Source organism: Cygnus olor, chromosome 28 (genome assembly GCF_009769625.2).
Source record: "Cygnus olor isolate bCygOlo1 chromosome 28, bCygOlo1.pri.v2, whole genome shotgun sequence".
NCBI classification, from domain to species: domain Eukaryota; kingdom Metazoa; phylum Chordata; class Aves; order Anseriformes; family Anatidae; genus Cygnus; species Cygnus olor.
The window spans coordinates 3,018,065-3,033,369 of record NC_049196.1 but is presented as its reverse complement, the minus strand read 5'-3'; the positions used below and the strand labels follow the sequence as shown (position 1 = coordinate 3,033,369).

Below are 15,305 nucleotides of genomic sequence, written 5' to 3'. Positions count from 1 at the left end.
TGCAGCAGTTCTAAGTGGAGTTACTCCTGCTACTTGTCTGGTTAATAACCTAAATGCATAGCATAGAGAAATGCAGATCTGTCTCTACGATTCAAATGCTCCTTGCTTAAAATAGTTCCAAATCCCTGACTAATGATAATTCACTTCAGATACCCTACTCTCTCTGTAGAATCATACCAAAATGTTTTATAAATTCTTTAACTCCGTGTGTCCCCTGATAGAAACGATGGTTTACAGCATCCTACTCATTTCTAGCAAGTGATGAAAATTGTCTTTCTAGAAACAAGTGGCAGACGTGGTTTAAAACTATTGCATGTTTTGAATATGATACCCGAGGGATTTCTTTTATCTTACTGCAGTGAAATAAAGCAAGCTTCAGCACTGAAAATTACGCTTCAGAAAATTAAATTGATCCCTTAATCTTTCCATTCTGTGGAGAGGAGGCGGGGGAAGCAGTTACGTGGCCAGCTCAGGGTAAGGTGTGACGAGCTGTTGAGCTGTGAAGCCAGGCTGTCCGTACTTACAGGAGGAATTCAGAACTTGAATGACAATTTAGCACTTGTAGTGTACTCAGTTAACCACTACGACACAAGCAGTGGTACTCCTTGCCTGGGAATATCAGTGTAAAACATCAAAGTAGTAGGAAAATCCTTTGCGCTTCCATCTCTTTACCTTTACACTTCTTTCTCAAGCTCACTGCCGAAAGGACTCCTACAGCTTGAGCAGCGTCTTCAGCTGTTAACAGAGGGTTTCCCTCACTTGCAAAGACCAGTGGGTTAGCAGAAGTGGGTAAGTTTGTTTAGTTTGTCTTCCAGAAGCGTGTAGGGACAGAGCTAACAGCCTGCTGAAAAGAATCGGGCAGAAAAGAAACGGCAAAGATTCCCAGGTGCGAAGAGGAACAGGATTAGAAGTTACTGTCATAGCGAAGCAGTGCTGAATTTGGTTTTTGGCACTGAGTACGAAACTTGGACTTCTTTGATGCAAAAAAAACCTGTCCTGTGACCAACAGACATTGCTGTATGGCTAGTGCACCTTTCCTAAGCCTGAAAATGGGAGCCCTAGACATAAATATAATCTTCCACTGGTTTTAACACGAGAGGTGTCTGAACAGCTCACCTGCGGATACGGGGTGGGTACAGAGAGTGGCACAGCCAGGTTGCATTACTGAAGTTTTTGAAAACAGGAAGGCAAGAAGTGATAGTAACAGTCAGCTGAAATCCTAAAATACTCGTGGTAAAGCAGTGGAGCAAGATGGAACATGCCCTTTTGCTCCATCTTCTTACTCCTCTGTAAAACTGCTGAGTGCAGCGTTCTGTAGTGCTTTCTGTTGCCCTTGGTCATGTAGGGAAGCTCTGTGGGAACGTCTGCTGATGAAATCACGGCCACTAACTGAAAAATTTTGAGCAAAAAAAATAACAAAGCTAAAGAAATGTTTTGCTTTCTTCTGGGTATCCCAAGAACCTTTTCTGCGGGATCTGGGACATGAGTTTTTTGTCTTAGACTAATTACACAAAATCACGTTTTTCCTGGTAGTTAGTTAAACCTTTCTTTTAGAAAAGACTAGAAGAGTCTCAGTGGTGAAAAACACAAAACACGGTTTCACCCTTTGTTTTGGGAACTTGTGTAGAACACATTGATGCCACAACTACATATGCACCGTAATTTTTGTGATTCTTCAGAATGCTTGTTTGAATTAGAGCCTGGCATTTACCAGAAGTATAGCAGCTAAAATAATAACAGGTAAATATATATTATATATGATATAGTATATATTACACATTCTATATAGTAGTTATATACATGTCCATTTATTATTTTATTTATATGTTTAAAATTCTCTCTCTATATAGAATCCTTACTGCTTGCTGATAGTTCTCAAGAGAGTTAACCAACACACTTTTTGTTACCAGGCTGTTTGCTTTTAACCATTTCAGCTTTTGGAGCTGGAAGCTATCCTGCAGTTCCTAATTTTGTTCCAGTGTGAGAAGTTTAAATTTCCCTGGCTAGCAGCTGATCTCTTTCAAGAGATTATCTGCTCTTAAGGTTTTTGCAAATAAGTATCAGTAATAAACAATAATCTAGTAATAATAAAGGCTGAAATCACACTGTAGTATAACACTGAATGCCTTTTCCAGAAGTAGAGCCAATTTTTTGCTGTTGGCGGCTATGATGATTCTGCAGTGATTGATTATAACCTGTTAATTAACAATGCAAGTCTAGTAACTGTATGTCCACATAGGATACTTAAAACTTTAAATGCAGATCAGTGCAAAATTAACAATAATAGCAATTTTATGGAAAATTACGCATTTTATAGTTGTTTGGGGTGAGACTTTTGTTGAACAGAGTTTTAATCCAGGCAGTCATAGGTAAAGATTGCACAGGAATAAATGTTTTAGGTTTTAAAGCTCAGAGTGAGTTTTATCATGATGTAATCTAGAGCTTCTTAATAGCTTGGGGCCTCACTGAAACCTCCTATCTGAAAGGCAGAGTAATGCAGAGCAGGTCCAGGACCTTGGCGCAGGTTAACCAGGAGGCAGCTCAGCACCAGCCGCTGGCGGGAGAGAGGATCGGAAAGGCGAAGGTGCACGACCTCGTGGGTTGAGTGAGGTGAAGGCAGTTCACCAGGTAAAGCAAAAGCCGTGGGCCCGAGGAAGGCAAACCAAGGGATTCATTCGCTGCTTCCCACCGGCAGGCAGGTCTCTGGCCATTTCCAGCAGGGCCCAGCACAGGTAACGGTTCTTGGGAAGGCAAACACCATCGCTCCGAACGTCCCTTCTTCCTGCTTTCCCCAGCTTGTGCTGTGCAGCACGCCACGTGGCACAGGTATCCTGTTGGCCAGCTGGGCACCCTCCCGTATCCCTGCGCCCCCCCCAGCAGAGAAGTCCTTGCTCCGTAAGCGCTGTCCAGCAGCACCAAAACCATTGGTATGTTGTCAAGAGTTTTCATGATAAATACAAAACATAGCACCATACCAACCACTAGGAAGAAAATTAACTCTACCTCAGCCAAAACCAGGACAATTTTTTAATTGAAAATGCATGTAATCCAAGAATTGTTTGGGACTTTCATATGGCCCGGTCTCTGCGTATTGCAGCATAGAGCTATCAGAGCAGAAGCTTGGCATGTGTTCTTGTTTGCAGCAATGTTAGGCGAGTTACAGGGACGAAACTCCTAGGAGACGTGAGATATTTCTTTTTCTGAGTGATTTGTTAGTAGTGCTCACCAAACTATCTCCATTAAAATTTAACTTTAATTTTTTTCGAATATAAAACTGTACTCCATCATTTCAGAAGGTGAGATAGGGCTCTTTACTCTGCGGAACCACAAGAAGAGAAAAGTGAAATGCTGTATGAGCTGCACGTAAGGCAAGCTTCCCACACCAGGGACAAAACGAAGGTGTGAGACTCGCTGCACGTTTGTGGAGCTGCATGTGAACATGGCCAAGCAAACCACTGAAGCTTTGAAGTGCTGTCCTCATCAAAAGCACTCTGTAATATGTTGTGGACTTCAGATTACTCCTTTCCATGCAGTGCAGCGATTGTTTGCACAATAGAAGTCATTTCATGAAGGACTGGCACCTTTTTGTCACCCATGCGTTAGGATACCACGGCTGCTCCCTGCCCCCCCAGCTCTATGTTTTGTGAGTACAAGGGTGGGTGAACTGGGGGGGGAGGTTTCTGAAATGTGACGCTGCTGTGTAATTTACATAAGATTGCAGCTGCCACAGAAAAGCTGGGCTATGCGCCAAACTGTTCTCTGGAGACCACAATCTTTTTGCACCGCAGCTAAAAACCAGGAGCCAATACGACTGGTGGGTTTTGTTCTGGTGCTGCAGCAGGTTTGGAGGCATCCGACTCCTACCAGTGCTTGTCAGCAGCTTCCCCCAAAAGGAGCACTTTGATCAGTTACATATTGCTCCGGGGATATCTTGTTTATTTTCTGAAAACACACTTAGGCTGATAGGGCGGCGGTGGTAACAGCCGGTAAAATTTAGCTTCTGGTCCATCACAGATTTTAGTGTGAGCCTAGTAAAGATCTAGGCCGTGATCAAGGCTTGACTCAGATAGATGGGGTGTCCTGTTTTGACTAGTTTTTAAATAACTTCCTTAAAAATACTTATAGTTGGTATTTATAAGCACTTAGGCTATGGCTGGTGCTGGTAGAGTTGTACAGATGCTGGCTTAAGCTGAGACTTGCTTGATTTCCTCAGTATGGGAGCAGTGTATTCAGATGCTTTTCTTCCATTGTTACCTTCCGTACAAAAAAAATCCTTATTATTCCTGAAGTTCATGTCTGTGCACTGCTTAAATTTAATTTTTTATCATCCTTTTACGGCAGTTACTCTTTCTATATGATACTCCTTAGTGACAGCAATGCCTCCCCTTCACTTTAATAGAAACTTTTAATAATACAGAATTGCAAGAAAGAGCTCTGAATCTGTGTGCTTTTTTGTGTTTTGTTTGACCACCCTTGGAAAGGGTGGTCAAGCATTGGAACAGGGGGTCCAGGGAAGTGGGAGTCCCCATCCCTGAGGGATTTCAGAGCCGTGGGGACATGGGACTGAGGGTCACAGTTCAGTGATGGGACTCAGCAGGCCAGGTTGATGGTTGGACCTGACGATCTTGAAGGTCTTTTCCACCCCGATCAGAAAGACCGCTTTAATCCTGCTTAGTGAAGATCTGCAGTACTCTGTCTGCCTGCACCTGCGGTACGTCTGAGAGCCTCGGCTGCAGTGGTTGGATTCCAGGTTTGGAACCACTCTGTGGATCGTGCTGACTCAGTAGCTTCCATGTAAGTGCCAGGCAGAAAGAAGCATACCTCTGGCTCCGGCCCTGCAGAAAAGCAGTAGCTCAGCATGAGGAGTGCCTGTTTATGCACTGCAGAGGCTCTGACAGCTCAGGCAACACGTGTTACCCAAGCAACTTCTTCCCATCTCTAGGAAATAATGTGAGCCTGAATGCAGCTTGCAGTCCTCTGTTAAAATCATGCTGGTGTTAGCTTGCTGAGTAAATAGTTCATTCATTTCACCAAAGTTTGCTATTTATCAAATAATTTCAGAGGAATCCAGGCTATATCTTTCTTCAGCATAATTAGGTATTTGCCAACCATAGTTACAATTTTCTAAAATGTAATTAATCTAGTGCTGACTGTAATTAAGTACAGTAAATACTATGCAATTGTCTTATTTTTATTGGAGAGGGATGGATAGGTATGGCATTGATGTCTTCTGCTTTACATTTAATCTTTGAGATAGTAGATCCCATAAAGTTTTCAAATAGTGTGTGCATGTAATTATCTTGTAAGGGATGGCTGTCTTCCATTTTTAGGTCCAGGTTGGAGAGACTGTATCCCATACATTTCAAAGATGTGCTGGGAGCTATATGTAAAAAGAATGTCCTTCAAAAACAACAACTAAAATATATTATTGACAGGTTCCTAATAGGATTTGTTGAGGTAATGGATATTGCACTTTTTTTTTTACAGAGTAAGTTTGAAATTTGATTAGATCAGAACTGAAAAAACTTTGCAAGCTCCATTTACTTCATGTTCTTCTCCCTCTCCCTCACCCCATACAAACAAGAGAATAGTTTGAATTACTTTAGTACAATTAGCAGTCCTCTCTGGGGAGAACTTGGTACTACATTGATTGAGAGTATCATGAGACAAGATTGAGACATTTTAATATCAGTAGGGTTTGGTAGGTTGGTTGTGGGTTGTTGTGTTTTTTTTGGGGGTGGTGGGAGAATTCTTATAACTAGGGAACAGATTAAATGGTTTATATTGAGAACTGGTGGTGAGTTTGTTTTTCCTTAACATTAGAAAAGCCTTAACATGTCCACTGAAATATAATTGCTTTAAAATTCATAGATTCAGGTTATACAGTTACCTTACCAAAAGCAAGTATTAATAAGCTCCGCAAGACACTGTGTTACTCAGAGTCTTTGTGCTCTATTCCTAAAGAATTTCTCTTTCTATTGACTTGTAGGACCCTTCAAAGTCGTACAAGAAAGCTGGAGATGTCGCAACAGTTGAATTACATGTGGAAGAAGGTATACAAGTAGAAACAAATCCTTTATCTAAGAAAGTTTCCCCATTGCACTCTGAAATGACAGATTATATAAAGTCATCTCCTCCAACTCTTATCAGTAGCCATAATTCTGACTTAAAGGATAGAACACAAATTAATGGAGCAACAACTGTAACAGAGAAATTGGCTCAGCTTATTGCAACTTGTCCTCCTTCGAAGTCTTCCAAAACAAAGCAGAAGAAGCCCGGAAGTGGAACTGCATCTGGTTTGGTTAAAGACTCTGGGAAGAAGCTACCAGGAACCATAACTGCTAGTGGGATAGTAAACAAAGATTTGATAAAGAAATTGCCAGGATCTGGCATTGCTGTTGGATTGGTTAGCAAGGACTCAGGGAAGAAGCCATTAGGGATTGGTAGTGCAGCCATATTGGTTAACAAAGACTCTGGGAAGAAGCCACAAGGGATTGGCCCGTTAATTGGATTGGTCAACAAGGACTCTGGAAAGAGGCCGTCAGGGATCAGCACTCCGACTGGGTTAGTTAACAAGGACTCTGGGAAGAAACAGCCAGTGACCAGCTCTGCGATTGGATTAATCAACAAGGATGTTGGGAGGAAATTTCCGGGTATCAGCACTCCAACAGGATTGACTAATAAGGAGTCTGTAAAGAAGGCAGTAGGGATTAGCACTCCAGCTGGCTTGATTAACAAGGATTCTGGGAAGAAGTTGCTGGGAATAAATAGTCCTACAGGATTGCTTAGCAAGGATTCTGGGAGAAAGATGCCAGGGAATGGCAGTACGACAGTTCTCACTAGCAAAGACTCTGGAAGAAAGACACCAGGGATTGGCAGCCCAGTGGGACCAGTTAACAAGGACTCTGGGAGGAAGATGTCAGGAATTAGCAGTCCGGTGGGATTGGTTAACAAGGACTCTGGAAAGAAGCCAACAGGAATCAGCACTCCAGTGGGTTTGGTTAACAAGGACTCTGGAACTCTGAAAGCAGACACTCTTACACCTGCCTCAGAGCCCTTTAAGCTTCCTTGCAATTCAAACCTTGGTAGCCTCGAAAGCCATGATTCTGCAGACCTACTGAAAGAAAGTACTACCAGCAAAACATTTGAGAAGCATATTATGAGGCAAAGTAAAGAAAGTATCTTGGAAAAATTTTCAGTTCGGAAAGAAATTGCTGATGTGGGCAAAGAGATGTTTAATGAAGGAATCTGTGTTCCACAGGACAGTTACTCAACTAGTGAAAAAGGGATTTATGAAGCATCTAAGCATGAAAAACAGCCTCCAGTATATTGCACTTCACCAGACTTCAGGACAGGAGGTGCTTCAGATGTATCCACAGCAAAGTCCCCGTTTAGTGCAGTAGGAGAAGGAAATCTCCCATCACCTTCACCCACGGTGTCTGTTACAACCTTAAACAGGAACCTCTCAACAGCATCTTCCCAGTTAGCATCTAACACGTTGCATTTAAGTTCCACAGCTGATCTATTAGAAGGCATTTCAGATCAGATTGGCAAAACTCAGTTTTCGCCTGACAGTACACTTCTGAATATAAACAGAACATTGAACCATACTCTGAGCACCGATTTTAAAGGTGCTGATAAAGATCTAAATGATTCGAAAGCTACTTATGTAGAAACTTCAAGAACTAGTCCCTCTCTAGGGAAAAAACCTATTTTGGCAGCTGAAACAAGCATTCATGCTACTGTCACCCCTTCAGTAGTTAGTTTTACAAGCTTGTTTAGTAGCAAGCAGTTCCTAAAGATTGGTGCAATAGCTGCATCAGATAAATCCTGCCAAGGAGCAAAAAATCCGAGCGCTAGTCAGCAATCAAAACCTTTGAAGAAGAGAAAAGGAAGGAAACCACGATGGACTAAAGTGGTGTCAAGAAACACGTGTCGACCTCCAAAGGGTCTGGAACTAGAAAGGTCAGAGCTTTTTAAAAACATTTCATACAGTGCACTATCAAGCAGTAATTTGGAGCAGGCCAAGTTTTTGAAAAACATAGGATCATCTACATTCGTGGAGCACGAATTTGTCAAACATCAGTTGCCAAAACTGAATGAGGCTAATGGACAGTCTCTTGCACTGTTAACTGAGACTGACAAGCAGACTCAAAAGTTCTACAGCGCTCACAAACAACCTTCAAGTTTGTGTATGTCGGATGATTTCTTACCTGACATGTATAAACCCAAAAGAGGAAGACCCAAATCAAAGGAGATGCCAGAGCTAGAAGGTCCTCCCAAAAGAACTCTAAAGATTCCAGCATCAAAAGTCTTTTCAGTGCAGTCAAAAGAAGAGCAAGAACCTCCCATTTTGCAGCCTGAAGTAGAAATTCCTTCCCTAAAACAGAGTTTATCAGGACAAGCTTTTCCTAAGAAGAGAGGGAGGCCTAAAAGACAGATCAGGTCATCGATTAAAATGAAGCCACCTATTCTTTCTGTGGCACCTTTTGTTGGAACAGAGAACTCAAACAAGATAGAGTCTGAAAGTGATCAGCATCGAAGTGGGGATTTTTTTGAGAGAACGGACCAGCTCCGAGGGCCAGAAGAAGTCCAAAAACCTAATATTTGTAGCATGACTGATTTGGAAGTAGACTCAGACAGAAAAGTTGCCAAGAGAAATAATGGACAGTTAATGAAAACAATTATTCGAAAAATAAATAAAATGAAAACTTTGAAGCGAAAGAAACTTTTGAATCAGATTCTCTCTAGTACAGTGGAACCAAATAACAAAGGGAAAGTGCAATCTAAACTCCACAATACGGTGTCAACTCTTGCTGCCACTTTTGGTTCAAAATTAGGCCAGCAAATAAATGTCAGCAAGAAAGGAACAATTTATATAGGAAAAAGGAGAGGAAGGAAACCTAAAGCTGTCCTGAATGGTATTTTAACTAGCAATTCTGCCAGCTTGACGGTTCTTGAGAAGTCTGCCCAGCAAACTCCCGGGACATCATTTGGACAAGTACTTCCCCATTTGCTGCCTTCAGCAGCTAATAGTTCCGAGATTCTTCCGTCTCCCGTTTGTTCTCAGTCTTCTGCCGTGAGTGGGGGACAGAGCCCCGTCAGCAGCGACGCCGGATTTATTGAGCCCAGCTCTGTGCCGTATTTACATATCCACTCCAGACAAGGAAGTGTTGTTCAGACACTTGCAATGAAGAAAGCTGCTAAGGGAAGGAGGAGATTGTCTCCACCTACGCTGTTGCCAAACTCTCCTTCTCACTTGAGTGAGCTGACGTCCCTGAAAGAAGCTACTCCTTCCCCAGTGAGCGAGTCTCACAGCGATGAGACGATACCCAGTGACAGCGGGATAGGAACAGATAATAACAGTACTTCAGATCGAGCGGAGAAGTTTTGTGGGCAAAAAAAGAAAAGGCATTCATTTGATCATGTTTCCCTTATTACGCCTGAAACTTCCACGGTTTTAAGCAATCTCAAAGAGAAGCATAAACACAAGTGCAAGCGCCGAAGTCACGATTACCTTAGCTATGACAAAATGAAGAGGCAGAAGCGAAAAAGGAAAAAGAAGTATCCTCAACTCCGAGGCAGGCAGGACCCAGATTTTCTAGCTGAGTTAGAAGAATTAATAAGTCGGTTAAGTGAAATTAGAATAACCCACCGAAGTCACCATTTTATACCCCGAGACTTACTGCCTACCATTTTTAGGATAAATTTCAATAGTTTCTATACTCACCCTACTTTTCCTTTAGATCCATTGCACTACATTAGAAAACCTGACTTAAAGAAAAAGAGGGGCAGGCCTCCAAAAATGCGGGAGGCTATGGCAGAAATGCCTTTTATGCATAGTCTCAGCTTTCCTCTCTCCAGTACCGGGTTCTATCCCTCTTACGGCATGCCTTATTCTCCATCTCCCCTTGCAGCTGCTCCCATAGGTTTAGGTTATTATGGAAGGTACCCTCCAACCATTTATCCTCCTCCACCTTCCCCGTCTTTCACTACCCCACTGCCACCACCTTCCTACATGCATACAGGCCATTTGCTTCTCAATCCCACCAAATATCACAAGAAGAAGCATAAACTTTTACGCCAGGAGGCTTTCCTCACAACAAGTAGGACTCCGCTCTTGTCAATGAGCACCTACCCCAGTGTGCCACCTGAAATGGCTTATGGCTGGATGCTTGAACATAAGCATAGACATCGCCACAAACACAGAGAACATCGTACTTCTGAACAGCCACAGGTTTCCATGGACACTATAACAGCTAATAGCTCTTCAAGAACTGTTCTGGAGTCCTTGAAGCGCTACCGATTTGGGAAGGAGGCTGTTGGTGAGAGGTACAAACACAAGGAGAAACACAGATGTCATATGTCTTGTCCACACCTGTCACCTTCAAAGGGTTTGCTAGGCAGAGATGAACAATGGGTCAGGAGAGAGCCTTCGGAGACGAATTCGTTAGCACTGGGATTGCAGACACCGTTACAGATAGACTGTTCGGAAAATTCCCCAGGTCTGTCCCTGGGGGGATTTACTCCCAGCTCGGAGCCAGCCAGCAATGATGAGCACACAAATCTTTTCACAAGTGCAATAGGCAGCTGCAGAGTCACGAACTCTACCAGCACCAATGGACGTAAAAAATTAACTGACAGCCCCGGACTCTTCAGTGCACAAGACACCTCGCTAAATCGACCTCTTAGAAAGGAACCGTTGCCTTCTATTGAAAAGGCACTGCAGCCTCTGTCAGGTAAGGGAGCTCTAATTGTATCATTTCGTACGAGCCTTGCTATTTTATGTTCTAGCAAACGTGCACTAGACAAGGCAAGCAAGTATAGCTTTGGCTTTGTGGCAGTTTTTCTGCGTTGAATTTCGGTATTCCTAGTGCTTTTGCTCTTGAGAATTTCTACTATTAAAGTTCTGCATATCTTTTGGTACAGACTTCTGGGACTGTGTAAGTACCTCTTCCCACCAGATCTGTCTTGCTTTGTTATAACAGTATATAAAGCTTTGCTAGGGATGCTTTCTCATGAAAAGTTTTTTGTTTGTTTGTTTGTTTTCCCTTACAATTTTAACTATCTAAAATTTCTCAAGGCTGTCGATACTGTAAAAGTCTTTTTTCTGCTTATTTTGAAGTTTGGTTGATTTGGTTTTAGTTCTGCACTTTAGTTTTTGGTTGATTTGGTTTTAGACTAGCTATTAGTACTACTATTGCGAAGGACTTCTCCAGTAAAGAAAACGTTTCATATTTCTTTTATGACTCCATTTTAGGTATTTCGATAATTTTTACTGCAGTGTAGCTTTGAATCCCTGACTTGAGGCCTCTAGCAGTACCTCCAAAGAGTTGCTAAATGATTCTGGGAATGCCTAAGACCAAACTTTGTAATGACTGCTTTATTAATAGCTGGGAAACTCATCTTATATAGCCTCAAACAAAAGTGAAACGGAACTAGCTGAGACTGTATATGCAGAAAACTGCAATGACAGTATCAAAAGATTGCTGTTCAAGGGAAGGACCTGGTCTCTGAAGCTATGAACTTCGTCATTTACATGATAGTAAGAACAGAATATGTAATACAAAGTTTAGGACTGGAACAAACTATATTGTACCTCGGTTTCCCTACTGGCTTCATGTTGTCATTTCATGCTGTACTTTATTATTACAGATGTTGGTGGGAGTAATTTTCACATTTTACCCACTTTTGTCTTAATTGCCATGGAGGTTTTAGTGAGAGTACATAACAAACATAATAAGCAGAAGACAAAAGTGTGGCTTGTGCTTTTACTTGCTTGCTTCTGTTGCATAAAAGAAGCCTGATAGTTTCTCCTCCCTTGCTCTGATCCTGGTAAATTTAAGTCATTTACCCAAAACCACTTGTGACTAATACTTCACAGACCAAGAGCTGAGGAAACAGCTAACTGTCAATAAGGAATACTAACTCCGCGCATTCCTTACTTTCATCTTCCTCCTTTTCTTGTAACGCTCCCATTCTGATGCCTCCTGCCACCTCCGTGCTCTCACTATAGTACCTTGCATGGATGGAGGTTTTATTTTGCCTTTGGCTTTGGCTTTTTTGGTTGGTTGGTTTGCTTCATTATTTTAGGGGCAGTTGGAAGTGGCTGGGTTCTTTTACAAGTTGTCCATTCACCCGAGAAGCATAACTTTTGATGATATATTTAAATAGTGTGTATCTAAACAGTTTTTGGGTGTGTTTTTTTTTTGAAAACATGCGTTTGTTTTATGGTCTAGTATGAGGAAAGTAAAGTACATTGCATACGATGTAGTTAGAAAAACATAAAATTTTAGGTTTTCGTACTTCGTATTATTAAAACTACTTGTGGGGAGGGTGTCAGGAGAAAGAGATAAAACTGTAAGATTGCTTCTCCTGCTGCAATAGAAGGACAAATTCAGAGTGCTGGGTCACTGAAGGGTTAAATTTGTCTCCGAGGATTGAAGCATTAGTTGTGGTAGCTTGTGCAGTTCAGGGAATTTCCTGAGGAATTCCATTACAGTGAATGATCTGACTTGGGTTTTTATGAGGAACAGCCTAATTAAAGGAAAAAGCAGAGATGCTTTAAGCTGAAACCTGCTAGTGAAGGCTCTGAATCACTCTCCCTCTTGGAGTGTTTAATTGGTTCATCAGATGCAATGTATCACTTCCAGTGCGTGTATTTCCCGCAATTGCAACCAGCTGTTTTATTGTGAGGCCAGCCTTCAGCTCAGTATTCATCTCATTCACAAGGAGCTCCTAGTGCCCCGCATCACGTATGTGCAGTACATCAGAGAACTTAAGACTGCATCTAGAAAAAAGCTGCGTGTTAAGGGCCTCTATTTTTGCTTAGATCGATGTCAAGTAGCATAGTTGTTTGTTTTTTTTTCTCTCTGCTGCTGAATTGTGATTCTGAAGCTATTACCGTGAAAGACTTAGATATTTTTGCATACTTCACAAAATAGCATAGATGGAGAAAAAAAATGAAGTGCAGCAAAGATTTTTTTATTTATTAAGCCAGATGCAGTTAAGGTGCATGGTGGGGGGAACACTGAATCAGAGCTGTTAAAAAGAAAAGTCCAAGACCAGCATTGGGCAATGCTTCCTAAAATTGACCTGTATGATCCATAGGGGACATTCATGATAGTTTATTTCAGAAATACCCACCTGAAAAATACCCTTCCTTTCCACAGATTTTTGAACCGACAGATGCTGTGATTTCAGCTGATGCTAGACGGTCTATGATCGCTTGTATCAGAGTTGTAATCAAAATGCGAATGTTTTGGGGAAGGGATGCTAGCGAGTGTTGGTATCTCACAGGGGATGGAGTTTAGAGAGATGTTTACATGCTAGAGATGTGTTGTTTAAAACTGGCAGTTCACGCTCCGACACGAAGGCCCCTAGGCTGTAACTTTTTGTCTTTAAATGGTGAAATAGGCGGTAGCTCTGGTGTTGCTGCCCGTGGCAGCGTCCTCGCCTGCTGCCTTGGCTCTGGTGAGAGCAGCTGGGAGCGCGTCCCAAAAAGGGTATGGAAGCACAGCGGGTGACGGGCTCAGTCTCGTGTCCACGAGGCAAAACTGCTTTGCGTTATACACGAGCAGCGTTAACAGCGCCTGCTCCGATCAGGGGTCCCGCAAAAAAAGCACGGATTTATTCTTAAACCGTGAAGCGAGGATGTTGAGAAGCAAGTATCGCGGGCTCCTTCGTTGCGTCGTGTTCCCTTCCTGGCACGCTTTTGTTAGCCGGCTGCCAAAGTCAAACGGGGGAGCGCGGCCTGGGGGCCGTGTGGAGGAGCAGGGCTGCGGTGGGCACCATGACCCGCTCAGCCGGGGCTCGCAGCGGTGCTTAAGCGTGTGCAGCTCTGCGCCACGAGTTGTTCGCGATGATCGCCTGTCGCAGGCCGGCCTCGGTGGGCTGCTCACAATTCCTGGAAGGAAAGGGAAAATCAAAACAAGCCGTTCCGCGGGGAGCCATTCCAACGCGAGGGCAGGCCTGGGGCCCGCAGGCCGAGGGGCAGCCCGCGCGGCCGAGGGAAGCCCGCTTCTCCAAGCGAGGCCTCTTGGCGTTTTAGCCACCACCGGGCCGGTGCCGGTACCGGATTCCCATCCAAGTACCGGGGCCGAGGCGCGGCTCGGGGCCGGGCCGCGGGCAGCGGCGCCCCCTGCTGCCGCTTGGCCGGGCTGGGCCGCGCCGCCTCGGGCCTGCACCGAGCTGCCCGGGGAGAGGCCTCAGGGGGCGAGAGCGAGCGGCCCCCCGGGGCCCTCTCACTTTCTTCCGTCCTAGGACAGCCGTATAACCTCCTCCTGCTTAGAGCAAGCAGTCTTCTCCTTCCTTTTTTTTTCCCTCTTTTTCTGATTTTTTTTCTGCTTTTTCTTTTTTCTCTCTGCTTCGCCTCCTTCCCTCTCTGCTTTGCCTCTTCTCCCTCTTTTCTCCTTAACCCCCTTATTTTCCTGAGGTCCCAGGACATCTGTTTTAATCTGTGCAGCATGAAATCACTTCTCTTACAGTTCTTTACTAGAAAAACTGATTCTGGAATAAGGAAACAATCGTTCTTTCTAAGATTAAGCAACTGCATGTAGTCTCCCTGCAGAGTCCCAGTACACCTTTCTTTCTGCCTGCATGTTGTAGAAACAGACTGTAAAGAAGCCACCTCAGGAGCCCTCAGCACCATCTCTACGTCAGGATGCCATGCAGGAAAACCTGAAAATCTTCACAGGAAGATTTTTGGTTTGCAGCTCAGGACAGTGTCCAGCAGCCTTACAGTCGTGCCCTTGCTGAGAAGGATTCCTGAGAAATTAAATCTGATTCTTCTGCCTTGTCAAGAAGTTAGAATAATTGGAACAGTGGTATTGTTTACTTCCTCTCTCAATGGAACATTTCTTAGTTGTTACACCACAAGCTAATAATACCCATCATAAAAGTTCCGGACTCCTCAGTACCAGAAATACATGGACATACTGCAGTGAGCCCAGTGAAAAGCCAAAGGCGGCTGAGGGATTGGAAATTCCGTCATAGAGAGGCTGAGAGAGCTGGGATTGTTCAGCCTGTAGCAGAAAATACTCAAGGGAGATCTATCCATGCTGCCCATAGCTGATGGCAGGGGTTAAAGAAAATGGAGCCAAACTCGGTGCTGCCTAGTGACAGGACAAGGGGCAGTGGGCACAAACTCAAATATAGGAAATGATGTTCATACAGAAGAAAAAAATGTGCCTTTATAAGGGTGATTGAAGTCTGGCTCAGGTTGCCTAGGAAGGTTGCGGAGTCTCCATCCCTGGACATGTTGGTTGTTTTTTCCTTTTTTTTTTGCTTTTTACGTAAAAGCCGAT

General features: G+C 43.5%; 1 protein-coding gene across 1 annotated transcript in view; it reads left to right on the top strand.

Annotated features, from left to right (window-relative positions):
• The window catches only part of ASH1L (ASH1 like histone lysine methyltransferase), a 59,059-nt gene that overhangs the window by 10,098 nt on the left and 33,656 nt on the right, over window positions 1-15,305 (top strand). Inside the window, 1 exon segment of the mRNA XM_040538693.1 lies at window positions 5,990-10,739. Coding sequence (XP_040394627.1) covers window positions 5,990-10,739 — 4,750 coding nt within the window.